This window comes from Triticum urartu, chromosome 1A (genome assembly GCF_056163025.1).
Source record: "Triticum urartu cultivar PI428250 chromosome 1A, HENAU_Tu73, whole genome shotgun sequence".
Taxonomy (NCBI): Eukaryota; Viridiplantae; Streptophyta; class Magnoliopsida; order Poales; family Poaceae; genus Triticum; species Triticum urartu.
The window spans coordinates 482,207,136-482,233,170 of NC_141873.1; the positions used below are offsets into that span (position 1 = coordinate 482,207,136).

General features: G+C 44.5%; 1 protein-coding gene across 1 annotated transcript; it reads right to left on the reverse strand.

The window, feature by feature from the left end:
* Positions 1 to 3,187: 3,187 nt before the first annotated feature.
* Positions 3,188 to 10,056, reverse strand: LOC125520756 (transcription factor MYB3R-2). The gene is made up of 9 exons (XM_048685772.2): positions 9,771 to 10,056; positions 9,465 to 9,664; positions 7,961 to 8,012; positions 7,730 to 7,787; positions 7,021 to 7,115; positions 6,828 to 6,931; positions 5,887 to 6,015; positions 3,778 to 4,987; positions 3,188 to 3,626 (listed from the first exon to the last, which is right to left on the reverse strand). The coding sequence occupies exons 2-8, from the start codon at positions 9,629 to 9,631 to the stop codon at positions 3,793 to 3,795; spliced, it is 1,800 nt and encodes a 599-aa protein (XP_048541729.2). The 5' UTR covers positions 9,632 to 9,664; positions 9,771 to 10,056; the 3' UTR covers positions 3,188 to 3,626; positions 3,778 to 3,792.
* Positions 10,057 to 26,035: the final 15,979 nt, after the last annotated feature.

Sequence of the window (26,035 nt, forward strand, 5' to 3'; positions counted from 1 at the left end):
GACCTTGGATTCTCACCTACTCCCTCCCATGCACGCACGCGCATGCACCCAGGAGAAGCCGGCGGCTGGCATTCGCGCATGCGTCAGCACTTCACGTAGTACGGCGGAACGCGCGCACTCCCCGGACGCATAAGAAAGGACCGGCCGGACAGTTCACCCCTGCTCATCACCACGCTTGCCGTCCAAGGCCGTGCTCGGTGGTTGCGGCGCCGACCAAGTTGACACGCCCCGTCGGCTCAGGAAAAAGGAGAAAGGGTACCTCGCAGCAGACGCGACGGCCGCTCCGGACGATCTCACCGGACATTACATTTGGGGTAAATGGTCTTTTGTCCCACAACTATACCTGGCCATCCCTTGAAGCGGGCCGGGCTTCGGACCGGGCCTAGCCAAGCCCGACACAAAAAGTAGGCCCTGGCCTGGCTCGGCCCTGGCGTCGGGCCTAGAAAATCAGCCCTAAGCCGGGCCTGCATGTGTAAAAGCCTGCCGGGCCTCTTCAAGCCCGGCCTTTGGGCTCAAAATCTAGGCCCGGGCCTAAGTTAGGCTTTTTCGGGCCGGGCTGTTCATGGCCAGGACTACCCACGACCCATTAGTCAACACTGGACCATGGATGCATTCATAACTCCTCTCCTCCGATGATGCATGTTCCAAGTTGTATTATTCTAGCGACGATGACATCGATCAGTCACTGGATAAAGAAGAGGCTAATCAATTTAGAGAGCATCTTCGAAAGACTGGATCGACCTAAAATTGATGAAGTCGTGGCAGACGCCTTCTGAGAGCACCTCCGGCAGACCGAGCCTATATATCGTCTCGACTACTGAACGCATACCACCGGAAAGACTGGAATCAATTCAGAAAAATGCGAGCACCAATATTAAATCTGGGACTTGAACTCTTACGAGGCATAGGATACAACTGTTCTCCTAACATGAGTTGATTCGCAATTTCGCATGCCGTAAGCTGTCCTGTAGACTGACTGATAGGTCGCCTCGCCTGGGTAACTGGATGATGGCTTCACTACGATACGTCTAGCTAGCTTTGCAGTCGCCAATCTTTGCTGGTGCACGATACGGCCGCAGAGCAAGCGTGCATGTTCGCCGGCCGGCTACCACTGACATTTGACAGTTGACAGCCGTGCGTGCGTGCAAGGCCTTGAGACGTTGCCGGGCCATTTGATGGGCTTTAATTTACAAGATTGATGTGCCATGTGTGGTACGTCCTTGCTCTTCTTAAAAAGAGAAAAGAAGTACTAGTACGTCCTTGCTCCCAATAATTAGCGGCCGAGTTGCGGTAGCTAGGATTATTTCCCTTTTGGGAAGGAGGCAAACAGTTTGGCTCTTTAATTAGTTGCCGAAATTTTGGTCACTTCATTTTTTTTCATTGAGATCGGGGGCCAAAGTAGTACTCTCTCCGGTCCTTTTTAGTCTGCATGTAAGTTTTGTTCAAAGTCAAACTATCTCTACTTTAAACAAACTTATAGAGAGAAGTATCAACATTCACAATGCCGCATCAACATTGTTAGATTCATTATGAAATGTAGTTTCATAGTATATATAATTGGTATTATAGATGTTGACATTTTTTAATATAAGTTTGGTCAAATTTTACAAAGCTTGACTGGTCACAAATTTAATATGCGAAGTAAAAAGGATCGGAGGGAGTACTCATTTTAATCACATTCTTGTATAATGATGTTATAGCCGTTGTCAAATTTAGCAACTTTAAATAAATCTAATTCAAACTAATAAAATGACAATAGCTCTATAAATGTTTAACTAGTAGACATGCGGATACATGCAAAAACAATGAACTAGATTTGAATATATGGACAGTCAGGAAGAGCGCAGTGGCAACGTTCTTGCACAACGGTGATGAAGCTAACACAATAAAAGTAGTCGTGGTCGTGGAAAAAGTCGAACGAATGTGAGTAGTTGAGCCGAGGCGCTCCTCAAAAATTTTATTGCCCTTCGCCAGATGCAGGTCCACAAAAACAAGCTTTCGGGGGATGGGTCTTTAAGATTTTTCAGCCATTTAGTCATTAATACGGCCCTAAAGCCCACAAAATTTCATCAATACGTTTTGTTCAACGAAATACATGTTTTTCATATCCACGAGGAGATTTTCATTATACAGATTTGTGTCAAACTTCTAACGCTTGGTGATGGAGATACCTTCAGTCCCACCAACTACCGGTTTCAAATTTGATAGATTTAGGCAATCACCTATATAGAGACGTACTACCGCCTTTTCCGGTTTTGAGTTCCATCCATACTTGCGTTTGTCGTGGTTGTCATATGTTTGATAGCTTAACCAAAAGGCTATGGATCACCGTTGGGTACTTTGTTAGTTACCCATGTTGTCATTCACATTCATTATTTTCTCAACTACTAAAGGTGGTAATTAAACTGGCTGAATAATAAAGGAACTATAAAAAAGTACTCGTGTGAGAAGAAAAGAAAAGAACTTTTTCCCAACAACAAGCAAGGACTCTTGTCTGCCATTCTCATTAAGACTAAAGAATGTGATTTACAAGAAGATGTTGACTCAGTTTAACTTTATAATAAGGAATACATCGCTCAATGCCTTATGTACATGCGTTTGCCATGGTTGTGATATGTTTGCCATGGTTGTGATATGTAAGAGGGCTAAGAACCATGCGAAGCTGCTATGTGATCCCTCCATCCCAAAAACAAGGCATATGATACATTTTGTTTCAAGTCAAACCATGTGAAGCTTTTTTTTTAGGGTCAAGCATAGCTTTACTGGTGCCCAGGCAAATCACCCAAAGCACATTCAGCCACGTTGGCTGGTACATTCGACTCCCACTGCACAGAGTGGTTTACATCACATAATCAACCAAGCTTGGCGGCTCTGAAGCCAAAGCTATTACTCTGAAGCTTAGTCTGGCTACTGCCTAGATCGAGCTTGGCGGCTCTGGTGCGCAGATTATTTCTCCGCTTGAAGTACAGATGATAAAAAACAGGGCACCTGAAAATTTTCTAGGGCACCAAAATTTCTTCTACCGTAGCCCAGCGGCGAGCTCCCTTGGCACGGCAATAGCAGGTGTCAGGCAGGAGGCGAGGTGCGTCGACAGCAGCAACAAGTCAACCACAAAACCGAGCAAATGTTTTTCATTATGCGGCCACTCCAAGCAAAAGTATCAAAGCAAACAAAATGCACATGCCAATGATGATAATCCACGTCTTTAAATTCCAACCATAATCCACGTCTTCAAATTACAAGTCTTATAGACGCCCACCAATATATAGTCCAACGATCGTTGATCGAAAGAACAAAAACACCCCGCCATTAAGCTATGGTTTGTTCTGGAATCTTGCTGACTGTAAGTCTATAAAAGCTATGGTTTTTCCTTTGTACACAGCTGAGCTCCTTCTACATGTAAGTCGCCATTTTCTTTTCCTGTTGACAAAAGTGTCGCTAGATGACTCGAATATCGAATATACACCCCGCCAAGGAGAGATGGCGGGGCAAATGATTATTTTCTACCCGGTAGATCAACAAAACTGCTTTCTCTGGTCAATTCTGCCTGTGAGCGAGCGTCTAGGGACAGGTCAGTTTAGACGCATAAGGTCTTCATCCCCTCTCCAGTGAAACGCCCACCGCTTCTGCGTCGTCAGGAATTAAATCATATATTAGATCCATGATGAAATCATTTCAAGGAACTTCCAAGAATACGGAATTTTGGGTTAACTAGTTATATTCTCGTTCATGTATGCGATAAATTTACAAGTGCACAGTCACTAGGTTGCATCATACCTGGATACTGCAGAACTAGGTTGCATCTAACTTTGTTGTGTATGCAAAGTCACTGGTTAGAGTCTCCAACCCAATCACATGCCCATTAATCCTCCTATCGTGTGCGCTTGAAATGTCTGAGCTGGCATTGATGCTCTCCGTGTTCCGGCAAGAAGATTTCAGAGTTCCAACCATGTCACAAGTATCCATTGCATCAGCCGAAAAATCTAGATGCTTCTCAACGGTTTTCAGCACAGCCATTCGCTTTGACCTTAATCGATATGTGGGGGAAACATCAAACTTCCCCAAGACAGAAGGCAACTGCTGGTCATCAAGGCGACCCAAGGACAAAAATGATGCAGTTTTAAATGAATGTGGGCTATATGTAGTGCAGTTCGCTTTGGGGGTGTCAAAACAATCACTGTTTGCATCAATCTTAAAATCAGTATCTTGAGAAGGTGTTGGTTTATCCCTTTTTCTTCTCCTGAGTATCGAAGGAGTACCTGGGAAGTTTTCAGCAGCACTTTTCAATATTGATTCCACACTGAGCTGATCGGATTGTTTTCCATCAGTTGGAGAGGGAGTAGCATAGCCAGTGGGTGATTGAAATCCATCCACACCGTGTTCTGATCCATGATGTCTTGACAAAACTGGGGAACGAACAAGGTCAATATCTTCTAGCTTAGGTATCTGATAACAAAGAGAACCAAAGGACTGAGCCTCTTTTACCAAGGTTGATTCACGTCCATCTGGCTTAGCTGTTACGGGGTCAATTTCCAGGCCCTTCTCATTCGACAAATTGATTTGCAGACCCTTCTGACAAACAAAGTTCAGTTCAATGTCCTTGTCACGGCCAGAATCCATTTTCATCCCCATTATTGCTAAAGCAACAGCAGAATCATCAGCTGCTGATGCCTGACATGAAGTTACTGGTTGAGCAGTTGGCATGGAAAGAGAGAGGAAGTCTGAACAGCCCTTAATATTTTTCAAACTACACACCCGTGGACTATGGGTAGGATCAGAATGATCGACTATTCCTGAATGGTTTCTCAAACTGATGTTTGGCACTTCATTCAAGTCAATGTAGTTTTCAGCAGGCAGGGCTATCGCGGGCTGTTTCAAATCATTATGACTGACATGTACTGGAACATTGCGGGCAGCTCCTGTATCATATTCATCTAGCCTTTTTCTCACTGAACTATTCCAATGGTTTTTTATTGAGTTATCTGTCCTGGAGGAATGAAAAAACTTAAATCAGTGGAAGACGAAATATAAGCAGTTGCGCAAGTCTATCCAATGAGGTAATTTGTAGTATTGAAAAATGGAAGAACTTTATGTACAAGGACCATCACATCATGACAAGTACAGTAATAACTTTATGTACAAGGACCATCACATCATGACAAGTACAATAATACATTCATAATTTATGCTACACGGATATAACGTGTACTTCCATTTTCATGCACTCTCCTACAAATTTCAGTCACTGATCATCTAGCCGCAAAAGGCCTAACCCACAATATTTGCGCAGAACAGCCAAGTGACAGAATCTCTAACAGTCCGTTCACTAGCAGGTCAATCCTGTATATGGCAAAAAAAATGTCTTTTTCTAACTCTATACTCGGTATAACAAGATAAGCACAAGAAACCCATCATCAAATAAAGAGGACAAAAAAGGTTTAATATAAACGACATGTGCTGAAATTCATGTGTTAGATCCTATAGGTACATGACATCCTAGTCCTGTGTTTTTCCTATTCCTACATATTCTAGTTCACGTGGACCTAGGAAGACGTAAACTTCAAAACTAACGACTCAAACTGTTCAAGTCCAAACTAGACTTGGCTAAAATTTTAGTCGGTGAGATAAGAAAAAAATAATGCTAGCAATAGTCTCGATGAGGAACAAGCTGCAGCTAAACAGCATGCAAATACACTATGTTTATTGTGCCAGCAAGTTAATTCATAGTTCTACAAAGCTTTCTGCCTTTCTCTTATGAGTAATTTGCATACATGCTAGGCATGATACACAGACCATCACTTGGTAAGCAAAAGGATTCAGTTAAACTATATGTGCGAACAACGTATTTTCCAAGAGGAAGGAATGAAGGATGATGTGACTTAGTACCTTCCAGGAAGGAGTTTTGCAATCTCCGCCCATTTATTACCATGCATACGATGAGCATCAACAAGCACCTGCTCCTCCTCAAAAGTCCAAGCTTCTTTCCTTATTTGAGGATCCAGATGATTATGCCATCTAAATCATATGAGGAGCATCAAAAGTGAAGTTAGCTGTATACTATGTTACATATGTACTTTGTTCTGGCAAACTTATAAATACATCAATCAATTATGCAAGAAACTTTACTACAATTACAGATAATAATATGTGATTAATATTCAACTATAACTTAAAATAGCCTGATGTGCAAGGATTTTTTGGCCAGAACCAGATAAATATTCTACTACAGGAGTATTACATTTACTCATGTACTAATATGAAATGGTAAGCTAAACTTAAAGCAACCAGGAAAGAGGACAGCCACGAGATCCACTGTGCTACAGGGATGCAATGCACAGGAGTCTGCGCCAGTGGGTTTTGGGGACCCAAAGTTAGTAACTTTTCGGGTTAGCTGTTTTATTGTGAATAGGAGGAGCTGGGCTTTATATTTCTGTGGCCATTTTCTAGGCACCGCGGAGGACACTGGCTATTTTCAGAACAGTTATCAGGGCAATGTCAAGATATCATGAACTGCTAAATGATTTGAGCAATATTTAGTTACAGCGTCCTGCATATAAATCAAAATCTGAACCCCTAAGAGCTGAAGTTCGCATTATCTCTGGGACCAAATTAGAAAACGTAGGTCTCATATATAAGGTTTTTTAAATGCAGCTCAAAATAGCCAATACCCTCAATAATTGACATCCAGTTTTAATCCCCCAGTCCCCAGAAATATACAGATTTGTCTTCGGCAAGGAAAATCAACAAACTAATTATGAGATCTATGAATATAAGGGTGTGTCGCCCAGATCTTTGTCATCATGCATGTCACATCATTAGGTGAATACCTCTCTCGGCATTGTTTACCAATACGACCATGCAATGACCTCGCTATAACGGACCATTTTGTTGGTCCATGCTCCTTTACCTTCTGGATAATGGTGTCATCTTCCTGTAAAAGAACTCAATGAGTGCACAGATCACAACATATATATGCAGACTTGGATTTGATGGGAGAAAAACAAACAATATTTGGCGAACCTCTTGGGTCCAAGGTCCTTTTATAAGTTCAGGGTCAAGAACTTTTTGCCATCTGTGCAGACATTGTACTTCTGTTCTATCAGGGAAAAACTCGGCTGTATACAACACAGATTCTTCTATGAGATCACGGTACTTTAAAAAAATTACTGTTTCCAGAAGTAAGCACGAAATTTACCCAGACTAACTTTCCTTGTCATAAGTCCTATAGGGTGCAAATGAGTTCTACCTCGAATGTAGAACATATGAGGATCATATTTATTAATTTTCCCCTGATATGATTCTAACATGCCTCTCACTCTCAACCGCACTATAACCAAATATATTAAATTGAGAGGCCTGCCTAGCATGAGATATATCTATTAAAACCTCCATCAAGTTTTGCAATATATTTTCATAAAGCAAAGATTAATCAGAAGTTTTGTAGTCGCTCCTTCCCATCTCCAGTAGGGATTTTTTTGTGTTATTACTCAGAGCCCTGCCGGTGGTTATATGAGAGCAAGCAACCTATCCTTAGTCCATGCCTCCCTGGACCTAGACATAACACAGCGCTCTCCTCCACCAATCACAGGTACATTATTGAATATATTTATTGCATGATAAAATAAAACCATATAATGAAGGTAAATATTGATGGTTATTGACCCCTAGTTTTCTGGAATTGCTAGATGAACATTGAGAAAAGGATGCAGAGCACAAACAAGAAGCTAACCTACTCTCTTCCAATTTTTACCCTTGAAAACAGTAACTGCCTTGCGCAATGTTTCATCCTGCAGCATGAATAAGAAAAATTAGGTAGAAATAAGAAAGAAAGACCCAAAGGCAATAACAAAGCAAGATAATAGCAGATGCCGGACACCAAACAGTTCAACAGTAGTATTGCAGATATACTGAATAGATTGGAAACGAAGTAGAAGTTACTTGGGAATAGTTAGATACTAACCTCTTCAGGTGTCCAGCCACCCTTAGCTCTTCTTACAGGGCCACTTATTCGCCTGATATTTGTAGAGTATGATCATTGACATATATAGTAAGCAATTACTCATGTAATGATAAACTGAAGATGCAAAACAGGGTGTCCAGTTGAAAGATGGGCAAGGCAAGAATAACCAAGTTTCTGTGACACGGACTTCTGGTACCTAAACGCTGACTATTGCTTTTCTCTCTTAAACACGTTGCTGATCAATAATCAAAGCCAGAGCCATGAGAAAACCTATAACTAGTTCAATATACTACTATTACTATGATGAAAGTTGTTTCATGGAAATTACAATAATAAACATGCTACATTTTTATTCTATATTCTAAAATTAGGGAACCAACTAATGAACTAAGCATGCGTGTAAACATTCAGACAATTTAACTATGCTACAAGTGTCAGCCATCATACAGTAAAGCCCCTAACAGCCTATTACACCTTCATTGCGGGCACATGTTGAAATAATCATAAATTAACTCAAAAGGAATTTCTATTGGATGAACTTTTGTATCCTAAGTATTCGTCTTGATAAGTTGAAATTGGCATGTTTCAGTGCTGAGGGAACCCAAAAATATATCATTAATTACACTATTATGACATTATATTTCAGCTAACAAACACACCAATAACAAATTTGGTTGACAACTATTTATCTACAAATGCATTTACACATACCAAATCTGCGGAAATTGACATCAATTGGCAAAACGTATAGTGAGTTAATTAAAACAAAACATAAAAAGACCAAAACATGTGTACATAATGTCATTAAAACAAATGTAAATCACCACTTCCATTCATTCCAAGGATCACTGAGAAGCAACCTTCACTGTGCCTCAACCAAGAGAGCATACTGATTTCTAAGGCAACAGAAGTTGAGCAAAATTATCCAATGGCCCAGCATACTAACTGGCAACTGCAGAAGCCAAGCAGCACAATCCCACCAATGGGACTATCTCATCAGAAAAGTAGTACAGTACCTCATAACATCCAAACCAAGCAAGTGATGAGATGATAACCACTTAAACCTCATGAAATGTAGTGGCACTCAACGAAATTGCACCTTTCCCTAACAGTCAATCAATAAGCCCCACCCGCAGCATGTTTCGATACAGATGATCTCAACACCATGGGTTTCTCGAAATCAAAAATCTGAGACTCCTTTTCACATGCTGATTGTAACCCCCAATTTCCTGCCCATAGACCCATACGGCCATCACACTGCACACAGGCCATGTTTCCCATCAGAAAAGGTGTCCAAATACGGGAATTGTATGGAGAACGCAGCGACCTGCTGCGCCATTTCAGTCACAACCCAACCCCGATTGCATCTGCTAACCAAACGCCCCATAAGAAAACCACCTCTCCTGGGCAAACAGGTCTCCCTCCCATACCCTAGTCAGGTAAGCAACCACTAGCCAGCAACACCGAACAGCAGAGCCCGAGACAGTCGACGGAGGAGCGGTACCTGCGGCTGGAGCCGGAATCGGCGGGGCTGGGCACGAGCGGCGACGCCCACGCGTGCCCGCCGCCATAGCTCCCTCCCTCCGAAGCCGACGGGCTCGACAGCGCCAGATGCTGCCTGCTCTCGGCGCAGCCGTCCCGCCCCTCCACCTTGACCGCCGCCATCCCCATCTACCGCCGCCGCCACGTCATCCACGCCGCCGCCTGAAACCAACACAGCAACACCAACATCAGAAACCGCCACAGAAACGCGTCGAAACAACAGAGACATCAAAACCGAGGGGCGCCGCCGCCGCCGCGGCGCACGAACCGGGTAGCCCCCAGATCGGGGTGGGGGGGATCGGGAGGATCGAGTAGTCGGGCGGAGGCGGCGCGGCGCGGGTGGGGCGGACCGAAACCCTAGGCGGGAGGGTAGGGGGGTGGGGGGTTAAAAGGATGGAGCTTTGGCCGCGCCTGTGCGGGTAGCGGGGGGTATCTGCCGCGCCGCGGCGTTCGGTTGTGTGCTGGGGGAGACGAAGGGGGAGAGGAGGGGAGGAAGGAAGGATGGATGGGCGGAGGCGTCTTTCAAAACCCCTCGCCCGTTGCGTTGAAGGGAAAAGGGGGCGAGGAGGGGGAGACGGGAATAATTTATCTCGCTCCCTCCCGGGTCCGGAGGTTTCCCGTATCAGCCCCTGACGTTTCGGCGAATCGCCAGGCCCAGGCGGGTGCCCGGTTTGTGGCTGGTTACTGCTAGTGCCTGCTTAGCACACACTGCGATTCTCATTCCATTTATGTAGCGTGATCCCTTTGTACTCGAGGCTGATTTGATGGCATGGTTTTTGTTAGATGCAAGTATTAGCATATTATTGGTGTTCCTCTTTGCCGTGGATTTTTTTCTAGATTCTAGAGCGCGAACATGTAAAGTAGCATACCAAGAGCTCCTCCGCATGGCTTGATCGGCCGCTCGGAGTCACTGGGGAGGACCATCGAGTTAGGAATTACGAGAAACGTGAAGGAGCGGGATAAAAGACACGAAAGGCACACTCGGTCGGGAAACCGATCGCTGCGAACGGATAGTCTACGCGTAGTTTCTGGCTTTTCACTTGCCTTCACGGGTTGAGCGGTCGCCGCTATTGATTATTGCCGATACGTGCCCGATGAAAATCTTATCTTTCGTAATCTTAATTGTTATTGCTCCACATACGACCCTTGTAGTAAATATGGTCGTACATATCCTTTAGATGTAGATATGGGATAACTACAAAATTTGTTTTGAAAAACAACAGATAAAAGATAGTGCAACCACACGTCAAACATATGACGACCAAAAATGAACGAGCAAGCCCGCGTGTCCTTTCAACAGCAATGGTACATCTGCAAACAATTTTTTGTGCGTGGGTGTATGAGATGGAGAGGGGGTTCAGTGGTTAGAGAAAATATCACATGAAAACCTATCATTCAACGAAACCTGAAAAGGATCGTCGGATCTGAAATGTGGGCAAGCACTACATGTCTCTGGGTTTTTCCCGTAAAACATAAAGAATGATGGGTGGACGAGCCAGCCTGTGGATTGCAGATCCGACGTCCCACGTTGTGGTTTCTTGCCGACTTTCTCCAACATAGAGCTTTACAACGGTCAAGACATCACCGTCTTTTTTAGCTTTTTTTTTGCGGCGATGTCTTGGACGCTTTGGACAACGCGTAATAAGATAATGATTGAGAAGGTCTTTTCGAGGAAGGCGTCTGACTCCTTCAAATTCCTTGCCTTTCTGTAGCACTGACACCCGCTCTCGAGGCAGCGTGATCGCGACCGGATAGGCCTCATGATGGATGCGCTCCTGGCGTCGGCGCGCCGCTTATCATCATCCTAGTACCAACTGGTGCACGCCACTAGGTGGCTTTTTTTTCTATTTCTTTTATGTACTTTTTGGGCTTGCTTGTGCTATGGCCCCAGCCGTCGTTTGTCCGGTGATGTTCGAATTTGGGTTGTATGGACCGTTGTTTTATTTATATATAAAACGGGACGAAGGCCTATTTTGAGAGTTTCTCGGTTTCTATTGAGACGACGGCCCAAGGAGGAAGGAGCAGTTCGCAAATACTGAGTGGTGTAAGGTCGGAGCAGCTTGCAGTTCCGAGGGACCCGAGGGGGCGAAGCGGGAGATGACAAAGGGCCTGCGTGATCCGGGAAACGGATCGACGCGAACAAACGGCGAGAACGACGCGGGGGGTTCACGGCGGCTGGGCCGGGGCCCGGCCCCGTGGCCGTGGGTCGGACGGACAAATGGGTGGTTGGTGAGGGCAGCGGTCGGCGCCACTTGCCCTTTAACGGACGCGGCTGGCGGCCGTGGTTACCGTTGCGGGCGCGACCGGGTTTGAACCCCTAACGGCCGGCCTAACCTCCGGTGCGGCGCGCTGGGCCGTCCGATCGTCCGCGGGCCGTCCCTGCCCGTCGGATGGCCGCGGCGCGTGGCTCCTTGCGGTCCGCGTCGGTCGGTCAACGGCTGGCTGCGTCCGATCCGCTTCACTGCCAACGTCTCGGCCGGTGCCGTGCTGGTTCTGGCACATTGTTAATGTCCGTTTCTTAATCTTTTTTTTTTTGCGAAACGTTTCTTAATCTGCCTTCCATGGAAGCTAGCGAATAAGCTGGTAGTAGTATAGAAGTCCTCGCAGGGAAAGGGAAAATAATCTTTTTTGCAGCCGTTGGAAATAGATATCCATTGTTCGTTCAGTTAGAGACACACAAAATGGTCGTAGTTGGCAGTAGCCTTTTGGTTTTGGTTGGCGCCTCCCGTCACTCGGGTCGTTAGGTTGCAAGCTCATCATGATTCTGTGATAGCTCATATCTACCTGATTATAAACAAACCGGGCATCATCTCACTTTGTTTTCTTATTATAAGATATATTTTTTGTTTTGTTTCAGAGACACGTCATCCTAGCTTTTGTGTTTTTAGCATGACTTAATTTTTTTTACACGGTACACAAACGCTCATACACATGCATATACGCTCATCTCTATGAACGCACACACGCACATCCTACCCCTATAAGCACCTCTGAAAGACTAAACCGATATATCACCCTGAGATTGACAAAGTCGCGACAAACACCTTGGTTTTTTTCGATAACTAGATGCACACGGCCAACACCAACGCACACACAAATAAACACGTCGGCAAATAGTAAAGTCATATAAGACCGAAACTATGTCCGAGTGAGAAAGAAAAAGACCTACAAACCCATCAACACAATGATCGACAAACTACAAGAATAACCATATTCGCACCAACCATCTTGACACCACAAGGACAACGAGTTTTTTCAACAACAACGCCTTCAGAAAGGAATGACACTGAAGCGTCATCGTTACCGGATTCAACAACCAAATGCCAGAATCTAGGTTTTCACCCGGAAGAACGAGTCCAAAGCACATCCGAGCAATGCCTTCAACAAGGAAACGATAAATAACATCGTCATTGCCAGGTATAACATCAGTTCAAACCTAGGGTTTTCACCTCCGGAGCTCAAGACCGGGTGCTCAAGAAGCACCATCAAATCAAAGTCATTTTTTGTGTTGCCGCCACCACTTTTCCACGATCCCAGCAACTACATGCACCACCGCCGCCGTTGCACATCCATATCCTCTGCGTCAAGTCATCATCCAGAGATTGCATCTCATCGTTGAAGGCAAACTGGCAGAAGTGAGATCCGCCAAAACTCACAAAGAAGTATTTTGACTACATCCCACCACATCGCCGGTATGAGCTGTCAACAGGAACCACGAGATCTGGAGAGACGAACCCTCACAAAGAACTTTATGTGACCACGACAATCCCTGACGAAGGCACCTACTGTGTAGGACGTACGTCGCCGATCGGTCACACGGCCCGACTGCCGCAGTAGCAGCACCAAGGCTATGGACTGGCCAGGTCCCAACCCGTAGAAGCATCCAGACAAAACGCACATGTTCATGTCGGATCTAATCAGGGGAGGCCGTTTGGAGCGGCCAAGCCATGAACAGGCAGAACTTTGCATCATGGAGGAGATACGCCTCATATGGGATCCCCACCACGATCCGGCCATTGAAGAGCAGTACTAGCACCGACAAATCACAAACCAGATGCCATATCGGGAGAGGAGGATTGGGGGAGGGGATGATGCCCAAGCGAAGGAAAGCGGCCCGCCGCTGCCGGTGACGGCGAGGAGGATCAAGAAAGGATGGACTCGAGGTTGCTCATGACAAACGCCTTGGTAGTTAACGAGAACGTATCCTCCCACTGAATGCACGTCGTCGGAAGGTCTGAAAAAAATTCAGAAAAAATGCAAGCACTGGTGTGGTCTATGACTTGAACCTTGCCGAGGATACGAGTGTCCTCCTAACCATCCAACTATGGGTTGGCTCGCAACATGACCTAACTTTTGTTCTGCTGCTTGTGGCTACAAAATGAAATCAATAGATTTAGATTGATGCCAACCAGATATTTAAAACGGCTCTCCAGACCATTGCTCAGCATGTAAATAATAATTTTGCACATACAAAACCTTATCGAAAAAATGAACGTGCATTTGTTCATGTATTTTCGGATGTTCGTAAATATTTCAAGTAAAAAACACAATTATCATGATATATGTTAAAAAATAGAGTTCCAAAATATGATGTTTTGGAGCTTTCCCCCCCCTATATCAACATATGCCAAGCATTTCCTTCCCTTCCTTTGGACGGTTATGTTGGAAATATGCCCTAGAGGCAATAATAAATTAGTTATTATCATATTTCCTTGTTCATAATAATCGTTTATTATCCATGCTAGAATTGTATTGTTAGGAAACTCAGATACATGTGTGGATACATAGACAACACCATGTCCCTAGTAAGCCTCTAGTTGACTAGCTCGGTGATCAATAGATGGTTACGGTTTCCTGACCATGGACATTGGATGTCGTTGATAACAGGATCACATCATTAGGAGAATGATGTGATGGACAAGACCCAATCCTAAGCCTAGCACAAGATCGTGTAGTTCGTTTGCTAAAGCTTTTCTAATGTCAAGTATCATTTCCTTAGACCATGAAATTGTGCAACTCTCAGATACCGTAGGAATGCTTTGGGTGTGCCAAACGTCACAACGTAACTGGGTGGCTATAAAGGTACACTACGGGTATCTCCGAAAGTGTCTGTTGGGTTGGCACGAATCAAGACTGGGATTTGTCACTCCGTGTGACGGAGAGGTATCTCTGGGCCCACTCGGTAGGACATCATCATATGCGCAATGTGACCAAGGAGTTGATCACGGGATGATGTGTTACGGAACGAGTAAAGAGACTTGCCGGTAACGAGATTGAACAAGGTATCGGATACCGACGATCGAATCTCGGGCAAGTACAATACCGCAAGACAAAGGGAATTGCATACGGGATTGATCGAATCCTCGACATCGTGGTTCATCCGATGAGATCATCGTGGAACATGTGGGAACCAACATGGGTATCCAGATCCCGCTGTTGGTTATTGACCAGAGAACGTCTCGGTCATGTCTGCATGGTTCCCGAACCCGTAGGGTCTACACACTTAAGGTTCGATGGCGCTAGGGTTATAGGGAATAGATATACGTGGTTACCGAATGTTTTTCGGAGTCCCGGATGAGATCCCGGACATCACGAGGAGTTACAGAATGGTCCGGAGGTAAAGATTTATATATGGGAAGTCCTGTTTTGGTCACCGAAAAAGTTTCGGGTGCTATCGGTAACGTACCGGGACCACCGGGAGGGTCCCGGGGGTCCACCAGGTGGGGCTACCTGCCCCAGAGGGCTGTGTGGGCCAAGTATGAGAGGGGACCAGCCCCAGGTGGGCTGGTGCACCCCCCCACCAGGGCCCAAGGCGAAGAGAGAAGGGAAAAGGGGGAAACCCTAGGCTCAGATGGGCCTAAGGCCCACCTAGTGGTGCGCCCCCCCTCTCTCCCCCCTTGGCCGCCCCCCTAGATGGGATCTAGGGCTGGCCGCCACCCCTAGGGGTGGAAACCTAGGTGGGGGCGCAGCCCCTCCCTTTCCCCTATATATAGTGGGGTTTTGGGCTACCATACAGACGAGAATATCTCCTTCTTGGCGCAGCCCTACCCCTCTCCCTCCTCGTCTCTTGCGGTGCTTGGTGAAGCCCTGCTAGAGTACCACACTCCACCACCACCACCACGCCGTCGTGCTGCTGCTGGACGGAGTCTTCCCCAACCTCTCCCTCTCTCCTTGCTGGATCAAGGCATGGGAGACATCACCGGGCTGCATGTGTGTTGAATGCGGAGGTGCCGTCCGTTCGGCACTAGGATCATCGGTGATTTGGATCACGGTGAGTACGACTCCATCAACCCTGTTCACTTGAACGCTTCCGCTTAGCGATATACAAGGGTATGTAGATGCACTCTCCTTCCCCTCGTTGCTAGATTACTCCATAGATTGATCTTGGTGATGCGTAGAAAATTTTGAATTTCTGCTACGATCCCCAACAGTGGCATCATGAGCCAGGTCTATGCGTAGTTTCTATGCACGAGTAGAACACAAAGTAGTTGTGGGCGTCGATTTTGTCAATTTACTTGCCGTTACTAGTCTTATCTTGATTCGGCGGCATTGTGGGATGAAGCGGCCCGGACCAACCTTACACGTACGCTTACGTGAGACCGGTTCCACCGACTGACATGCACTAGTTGCATAAGGTGGCTGGCGGGTTTTTGTCTCTCCCACTTTAGTCGGATCGGATTCGATGAACAGGGTCCTTATGAAGGGTAAATAGAAATTGGCAATTCACGTTGTGGTTTTGGCGTAGGTAAGAAACGTTCTTGCTAGCAACCTATTGCAGCCACGTAAAAAACTTGCAACAACAATTAGAGGACGTCTAACTTGTTTTTGCAGCAAGTGTTTTGTGATGTGATATGGCCAAAGGATGTGATGAATGATATATGTGATGTATGAGATGATCATGTTCTTGTAATAGGAATCACGACTTGCATGTCGATGAGTATGACAACCGGCAGGAGCCATAGGAGTTGTCTTAATTTATTTATGACCTGCGTGTCAACATAAACGCCATGTAATTACTTTACTTTATTGCTAACCGTTAGTTGTAGTAGTAGAAGTAATAGTTGGCGAGACAACTTCATGGAGACACGATGATGGAGATCATGATGATGGAGATCATGGTGTCATGCCGGTGACGATGATGATCATGGAGCCCCGAAGATGGAGATCAAAAGGAGCAAAATGATATTGGCCATATCATGTCACTTTTTGATTGCATGTGATGTTTATCATGTTTTTGCATCTTATTTGCTTAGAACGACGGTAGTAAATAAGATGATCCCTCATTAAAATTTCAAGAAAGTGTTCCCCCTAACTGTGCACTGTTGCGAAAGTTCGTCGTTTCGAAGCACCACGTGATGATCGGGTGTGATAGATTCTAACGTTCACATACAACGGGTGTAAGACAGATTTACACACGCGAAACACTTAGGTTGACTTGACGAGCCTAGCATGTACGGACATGACCTCGGAACACAAGATACCGAAAGGTCGAGCATGAGTCGTATGTAGATACGATCAACATGAATATGTTCACCGATGATGACTAGTCCGTCTCACGTGATGATCGGACACGGCCTAGTTGACTCGGATCATGTAATCACTTAGATGACTAGAGGGATGTCTATCTGAGTGGGAGTTCATAAGATGAACTTAATTATCCTGAACATAGTCAAAAGGTCTTCGCAAATTATGTCGTGGCTCGCGCTTCAGTTCTACTGTTTAGATATGTTCCTAGAGAAAATTTAGTTGAAAGTTGATAGTAGCAATTATGCGGCTAGGTCCGTAAACTGAGGATTGTCCTCATTGCTTCATAGAAGGCTTATGTCCTTAATGCACCGCTCAGTGTGCTGAACCTCGAACGTCGTCTGTGGATGTTGCGAACATCTGGCATACACATTTTGATAACTACGTGATAGTTCAGTTAAACGGTTTAGAGTTGAGGCACCGAAGACGTTTTGAAACGTCGCGAAACATATGAGATGTTTCAAGGGCTGAAATTGGGATTTCAGGCTCGTGCCCACGTCAAGAGGTATAAGACCTCCGACGATTTTCTTAGCCTGCAAACTAAGGGAGAAAAGCTCAATTGTTGAGCTTGTGCTCAGATTGTCTGAGTACAACAATCATTTGAATCGAGTGGGAGTTAATCTTCCAGATGAGACAGTGATGTTTCTCCGAAGTCATTACCACTAAGTTGCTAGAGCTTTGTGATGAACTATAATATATCAGGGACATATATGATGATCCTTCAGATATTCGCGATGTTTGACACCACAAAAGTACAAATCAAGAAGGAGCATCAATTGTTGATGGTTGGTGAAACCACTAGTTTCAAGAAGGGCAAGGGCAAGGGCAAGAAGGGATACTTCATGAAACGGCAAATCGGCTGCTGCTCTAGTGAAGAAACCCAAGGTTGAACCCAAACCCGAGACTAAGTGCTTCTGTAATAAGGGGAACAACCACTGGAGCAGAATTACCCTAGATACTTGGTAGATGAGAAGGCTGGCAAGGTCGATAGAAGTATATTGGATATACATTGTGTTAATGTGTACTTTACTAGTACTCCTAGTAGCACTATGGTATTAGATACCGGTTCGGTTGCTAAGTGTTAGTAAACTCAAAATAAAAGGCTGCGGAGTAAACAGAGACTAGCTAAAGGTGAGCTGGCGATATGTGTTGGAAGTTTTTCCCAAGCTTGATGTGATCAAGCATCGCACGCTCCCTCTACCATCGAGATTGGTGTTTGCGTTGAGCATAGACATGATTGGATTATGTCTATCGCAATATGGTTATTCATTTAAGGAGAATAATGGTTACTCTGTTTATTTGAATAATACCTTCAATGGTCTTGCACCTAAAATGAATGGTTTATTGAATCTCGATCGTAGTGATACACATGTTCATGCCAAAAGATATAAGATAGTAATGATAGTACCACCTACTTGTGGCACTGCCATGTAAGTCATATCGGTATAAAACGCATGAAGAAGCTCCATGTTGATGGATCTTTGGGATCACTCGTTTTTGAAAAGTTTGAGACATGCGAACCATGTCTATTGGTGTATATGCATGAAGAAACTCCATGCAAATGGACCGTTTGGACTCACTTGATTTTGAATCACTTGAGACATGCAAATCATACCACATGGGCAAGATGACTGAAAGCCTCATTTTCAGTAAAATGGAACTGGAAAGCAACTTGTTGGAAGTAATACATTTTGATGTGTGCAGTCCAATGAGTGCTGAGGCGTGTAGTGGATATCGTTATGTTCTTACTTCACAGATGATTTGAGTAGATGTTGAGTATATTTACTTGATGAATCACGAGTCTGAATTATTGAAAGGTTCAAGTAATTTCAGGGTGAAGTTGAAAGATCGTCGTGATAAGAGGATAAAATACCTATGATATGATCATAGAGATGAATATCTGAATTACGAGTTTGGCACAGAATTAAGACATTGTGGAAATTGTTTCACAACTAATACAGCCTGAAACACCATAATATGATGGTGTGTCCGAACATCATAACTGCACCCTATTGGATATGATGCATACCATGATGTCTCTTATCGAATTACCATGATAGTTTATGGGTTAGGCATTAGAGACAACCACATTCACTTTAAATAGGGCACCACGTAATTCCGATGAGATGACACCGTATGAACTATGGTTTAGAGAAACCTAAGCTGTCATTTGTTAAAAGGTTTGGGGCTGCGACGCTTATGTGAAAAGTTTCAGGCTGATAAGCTCGAACCCAAAGCGGATAAATGCATCTTCATAGGACACCCAAAACAGTTGGGTATACCTCCTGTCTTAGATCCGAAAGCAATAAGGGATTGTTTCTAGAATCGGGTCCTTTCTCGAGGAAAAGTTTCTCTCGAAAGAATTGAGTGGGAGGATGGTGGAGACTTGATGAGGTTATTGAACCGTCTCTTCAACTAGTGTGTGGCAGGGCAGATGGAGTTGTTCCTGTGGCACCTACACCAATTGAAGTGGAAGCTTATGATAGTGATCATGAAACTTCAGATCAAGTCACTACCAAACCTCGTGGGATGACAAGGATGCGTACTACTTCAGAGTGGTACGTAATCCTGTCTTGGAAGTCATGTTGCTAGACAACAATGAACCTACGAGCTATGGAGAAGCGATGGTGGGCCTGGATTCCAAAATGGCTCGAGGCCATATAATCCGAGAGAGGATCCATATATGAAAACAAAGTGTAGACTTTGGAAGAACTACTTGATGGTCGTAAGGCTGTTAGGTACCCATGGATTTTAAAAGGAAGACGGAAAATGATGGTAAGTATCACCATTAAGAAAGCTCGACTTGTCGTTAAGATGTTTTCCGACAAGTTCAAGGAGTTGACTACGATGAGACTTTCTCACTCATAGCGATGCTAAGAGTCTGTTGGAATTATATTAGCGATTACTGCATTATTTATGAAATCTTGCAGATAGGATGTCAAAACATTGTTTCCTCGACGATTTTCTTGAGGAAAGGTTGTATGTGATACAACCGGAAGGTTTTGTCAATCCTGAAAGATGCTAACAAGTATGCAAAGCTCCAGCAATCCTTCTAAGGACTGGAGTAAGCATCTCGGAGTTGGAATGTATGCTTTGATGAGATGATCAAAGATTTTGGGTGTATACAAAGTTTATGAGAAACTTGTATTTCCAAAGAAGTGAGTGGGAGCACTGATGAGTATATGTTGTTGACATATTGTTGATCAGAAATGACGTAGAATTTCTGGAAAGCATATAGGGTTATTTGGAAAGTGTTTTTCAATGGAAAGCATGGATTAAGCTACTTGAACATTGAGCATCAAGATCTATAAGGATAGATCAAAACGCTTAATGGTACTTTCAAATGAGCACATACCTTGACATGATCTTGAAGGTGTTCAAGATGGATCAGTCAAATAAGGAGTTCTTGCCTGAGTTGTAAGGTATGAAGTTAAGACTTAAAGCTCGACCACGGCAGAAGAAAGAGGAAGGACGAAGGTCGTCCCCTATGCTTTTGTCATAGGTTCTATACGGTATGCCATGCTGAGTACCGCACCTGATGTGTGCCTTGCCACATATTTGGCAAGAGGGTACAAAGGTGATCTAGGAGTAGATCACCAGATAGCGGTCTAAATTATCCTTAGAGGAATAAGGATATGTTTCTCGGTTATGGAGTTGATAAAGAGTTCGACGTAAAGAGTTACGTCGATGCAAGCTTAACACCTATCCGGATAGCTCTGAGTAGAGATACCGGATACGTATAATGGAGCAACAATTTAGAATAGCTCCAAGTAGAACAGTTATTTGAAATGGCTCCAAATGTAGCGTAGTAGTTGAATCTACAAGATGACATAGAAATTTGCGAAGTACATACGGATCTGAATGTTGCAGACCCGTTGACTGAAACCTCTCTCAGAAGCATAACATGATCAAACCCAGAACTCTTTGGGTGTTAGTCACATGGGGATGTGACCTTGAGTGTTAATCACATATCAATGTGAACTGGATTATTGACTCTAGTGCAAGTGGGAGACTGTTGGAAATATGCCCTAGAGGCAATAATAAATTAGTTATTATCATATTTCCTTGTTCATGATAATCATTTATTATCCATGCTAGAATTGTATTGTTAGGAAACTCAGATACATGTGTGGATACATAGACAACACCATGTCCCTAGTAAGCCTCTAGTTGACTAGCTCGGTGATCAATAGATGGTTACGGTTTCCTGACCATGGACATTGGATGTCGTTGATAACAGGATCACATCATTAGGAGAATGATGTGATGGACAAGACCCAATCCTAAGCCTAGCACAAGATCGTGTAGTTCGTTTGCTAATGCTTTTCTAATGTCAAGTATCATTTCCTTAGACCATGAGATTGTGCAACTCCCGGATACCGTAGGAATGCTTTGGGTGTGCCAAACGTCACAACGTAACTGGGTGGCTATAAAGGTACACTATGGGTATCTCCGAAAGTGTCTGTTGGGTTGGCACGAATCAAGACTGGGATTTGTCACTCCGTGTGACGGAGAGGTATCTCTAGGCCCACTCGGTAGGACATCATCATATGCGCAATGTGACCAAGGAGTTGATCACGGGATGATGTGTTACGGAATGAGTAAAGAGACTTGCCGGTAACGAGATTGAACAAGGTATCGGATACCGACGATCGAATCTCGGGCAAGTACAATACCGCAAGACAAAGGGAATTGCATATGGGATTGATCGAATCCTCGACATCGTGGTTCATCCGATGAGATCATCGTGGAACATGTGGGAACCAACATGGGTATCCAGATCCCGCTGTTGGTTATTGACCAGAGAACGTCTCGGTCATGTCTGCATGGTTCTCGAACCCGTAGGGTCTACACACTTAAGGTTCGATGACGCTAGGGTTATAGGGAATAGATATACGTGGTTACCGAATGTTTTGCGGAGTCCCGGATGAGATCCCGGACATCACGAGGAGTTCCGGAATGGTCCGGAGGTAAAGATTTATATATGGGAAGTCTTGTTTTGGTCACCGGAAAAGTTTCGGGTGCTATCGGTAACGTACCGGGACCACCGGGAGGGTCCCGGGGGTCCACCAGGTGGGGCTACCTGCCCAGAGGGCTGTGTGGGCCAAGTGTGAGAGGGGACCAGCCCAAGGTGGGATGGTGCGCCCCCCCCCCACCAGGGCCCAAGGCGAAGAGAGAAGGGAAAAGGGGGAAACCCTAGGCTCAGATGGGCCTAAGGCCCACCTAGTGGTGCACCCCCCCCTCTCCCCCCTTGGCCGCCCCCCTAGATGGGATCTAGGGCTGGCCGCCACCCCTAGGGGTGGAAACCTAGGTGGGGGCGCAGCCCCTCCCTTTCCCCTATATATAGTGGGGTTTTGGGCTGCCATACAGACGAGAACACCTCCTTCTTGGCGCAGCCCTACCCCTCTCCCTCCTCGTCTCTTGCGGTGCTTGGCGAAGCCCTGCTGGAGTACCACGCTCCTCCACCACCACCACGTCGTCGTGCTGCTGCTGGACAGAGTCTTCCCCAACCTCTCCCTCTCTCCTTGCTGGATCAAGGCATGGGAGACATCACCGGGCTGCATGTGTGTTGAACGCGAAGGTGCCTTCCGTTCGGCACTAGGATCGTCGGTGATTTGGATCACGGCGAGTACGACTCCATCAACCCCGTTCACTTGAACGCTTCCGCTTAGCGATCTACAAGGGTATGTAGATGCACTCTCCTTCCCCTCGTTGCTAGATTACTCCATAGATTGATCTTGGTGATGCGTAGAAAATTTTGAATTTCTGCTACGATCCCCAACAGGTTAGGGGAAACTCGTCCCTTCAGGCTCCATCGGCAATCATGTGTCTCCCCTCTATTACCGATGATTGGATTTTTCAATCATTTTTACGTGTGTTCAAACCAAATTTCTAATATGTTTCTTAGAAAATCAGTTTGATTTGACTACTAATGACTAATAAATGCAAATGATTGCAAATATTTTTTATTTTGTTCCTGTCAGAAACATATGTTTTTTATCAAAATCAATCTATATGCGGGATATACCGGACGTAAGGATCATATACATTCAACTGTGTGTGTACTAGAGCCTCCGGAAGAGAATATGATGTGCGGCACAAACATTCGGTGTTCGTACCGCACGACACTGATACGTCTCCATTGTATCTACTTTTCTAAACACTTTTGCCCTTGTTTTGGACTCTAACTTGTATGATTTGAATGGAACTAACCCGGACTGATGCTGTTTTCAGCAGAATTACCATGGTGTTGTTTTATGTGCAGAAAACAAATATTCTCGGAATGACCTGAAACTCCACGGAACATCTTAGAAAAAACAAAAAAAATCCTCACCAAAGATGAAGACCAGGGGGGCCCACACCCTTCTCATGAGGGTGGGGGCGCCCCTCCCTAGGGCGCGCCCCCTACCTCGTGGGCCCCTTGTTATGTCTCCGACTCCAACTCCACCTCCATATATTGAGTTTCGATGAGAAAAAAATCAGAGAGGAGAAATCATCGTGTTTTATGATACGGAGCCGCCGCCAAGCCCTAAAACCTCTCGGGAGGGCTGATCTGGAGTTCGTTCGGGTCTCCGGAGAGGGGGATTTGTCGCCGTCGTCATCATCAACCATCCTCCATCACGAATTTCATGATGCTCACCGCCGTGCGTGAGTAATTCCATCGTAGGCTTGCTGGACGGTGATGGGTTGGATGAGATTTATCATGTAATCGAGTTAGTTTTGTTCGGGTTTGATCCCTAGTACCCACTATGTTCTGAGATTGATGTTGCTATGACTTTGCTATGCTTAATGCTTGTCACTAGGGCCCGAGTGCCATGATTTCAGATCTGAACCTATTATGTTTTCATGAATACATGTGAGTTCTTGATCCTATCTTGCAAGTCTATAGTCACCTACTATGTGTTATGATCCGGCAACCCCGAAGTGACAATAATCGGGACCACTCCCGGTGATGACCATAGTTTGAGGAGTTCATGTATTCACTATGTGCTAATGCTTTGTTCCGGTTCTCTATTAAAAGGAGGCCTTAATATCCCTTAGTTTCCAATAGGACCCCGCTGCCATGGGAGGGTAGGACAAAAGATGTCATGCAAGTTCTTTTCCATAAGCACGTATGACTATATACGGAATACATGCCTACATTACATTGATGAATTGGAGCTAGTTCTGTGTCACCCTATGTTATGACTGTTACATGATGAACCGCATCCGGCATAATTATCCATCACTGATCCGGTGCCTACGAGTTTTCCATATACTGGTTCTCGCTTATTTACTTTCCTACTGCTACTGTTACAATCACTACAAAATACCAAAAACATTACTTTTGTTGTCTTTACTTTTGTTGCTGCTACTACCACTATCATATTACTTTGCTACTAAACACTTTGCTGCAGATACTAAGTTTCCAGGTGTGGTTGAATTGACAACTCAGCTGCTAATACTTGAGAATATTCTTTGGCTCCCCTTGTGTCGAATGAATAAATTTGGGTTGAATACTCTACCCTCGAAAGCTGTTGCGATCCCCTATACTTGTGGGTTGTCAAGACCAATTTCTGGCGCCGTTGCCGGGGAGCATAGCTCTATTCTTTGAGTCACTTGAGATTTATATCTGCTGGACACTATGAAGAACTTGAGAGATCCAAAAACCAAGATCTATCCCTCAACTACGAGGGGAGGTAAGGAACTGCCATCTAGCTCTGCACTTGATTCACCTTCTATTATGAGTAAGTTTGCGACACCTACACCTGCTTCTGCTATTCGTTCTGATATGTCGCATGTTATTGATGATGCCACTTCTGCTATGCATGATACTTATGATGAAACTGCTTCTATGCCCGATACTACTGTGCCCCTTAGTGAATTTCTTGATGAACAAATTGCTAGGGCTAGAGAAAAAGAAATTATTGAATCTGAATACGATGATGATAGTGATGATGAAAATATGCCTGTTATTCCTGAGGGTTATCTTTTTGATATGGAATCTTCTGCCGCTATTTTTGCTTGCAAGGATAGATATGAGCCTAAGAGGTTATTAATTAAATGGAACAAAGAATCACTTAGAGATAAAATGAGACCCGACCCTGCTTTTGCTACTTCACCTATATGTGTTCCTGGTAAGGATTATGAATTCTCTGTTGATCCTAATATAATTACTTTGGTTGAATCTGGTCCATTTTATGGCTATGAATCTGAAACTGTTGTGGCACATCTTACTAAGTTAAATGATATAGCTGCCCTGTTTACTAATGATGAGAGATCGCGTTACTTCTATATACTCAAAATATTTCCGTTCTCATTAAAGGGTGATGCTAAGATATGGTTTAATTCTCTTGATCCTGGTTGTGTGCGTAGTCCCCAGGATATGATTTATTACTTCTCTGCTAAATATTTCCTTGCTCATAAGAAACAAGCTGCTTTGAGGGAAATATACAATTTCGTGCAAATTAAAGAAGAGAGTCTCCCACAAGCTTGGGGGAGGCTTCTCAAGTTACTTAATTCTTTGCCTGATCATCCTCTTAAGAAACCAGAAATACTTGATATCTTTTATAATGGACTAACCGATGCTTCCAGAGATTACCTGGATAGTTGTGTTGGTTCTCTTTTCAGGGAAGGAACGCCGGATGAAGCTGAAATTCTATTGAATAATATGTTGACAAATGAAAATAATTGGGCACCTCCTGAGCCAGCTCCTGAGCCAACTTCTGCTCCAATTACTGGGCCCATTCTTAAACCAACTCCGAAGAAGAGAGGTATTTTATTTCTCAGTCCCGAAGATATGCAAGAGGCAAACAACTATGAAAGAAAAAGGTATTAAAGCTGAAGATGTTAAGAATTTACCTCCTATTGAAGAAATACATGGTCTTAATATACCGCCTGTTGAAGAAACATATGATATCAATTCTTTATTTACTGAAGAACCTCCTGATCCCGATATCCCGACACAGGTAGTAAAGGTAAATTCTCTCTATAGATATGATAAAGCTGAAGTCCCTCCTACTAAAATTG

Excerpts from the sequence above, each read along its gene's own strand:
- LOC125520756 (XM_048685772.2), bottom strand. The coding sequence starts at position 9,631 with ATGGGGATGGCGGCGGTCAAGGTGGAGGGGCGGGACGGCTGCGCCGAG. Across the intron at positions 7,788-7,960 it reads GTGGCTGGACACCTGAAGAG|GATGAAACATTGCGCAAGGC; the intron begins GTTAGTATCTAA and ends TTCATGCTGCAG. Across the intron at positions 6,016-6,827 it reads GGTAAACAATGCCGAGAGAG|ATGGCATAATCATCTGGATC; the intron begins GTATTCACCTAA and ends CATATGATTTAG.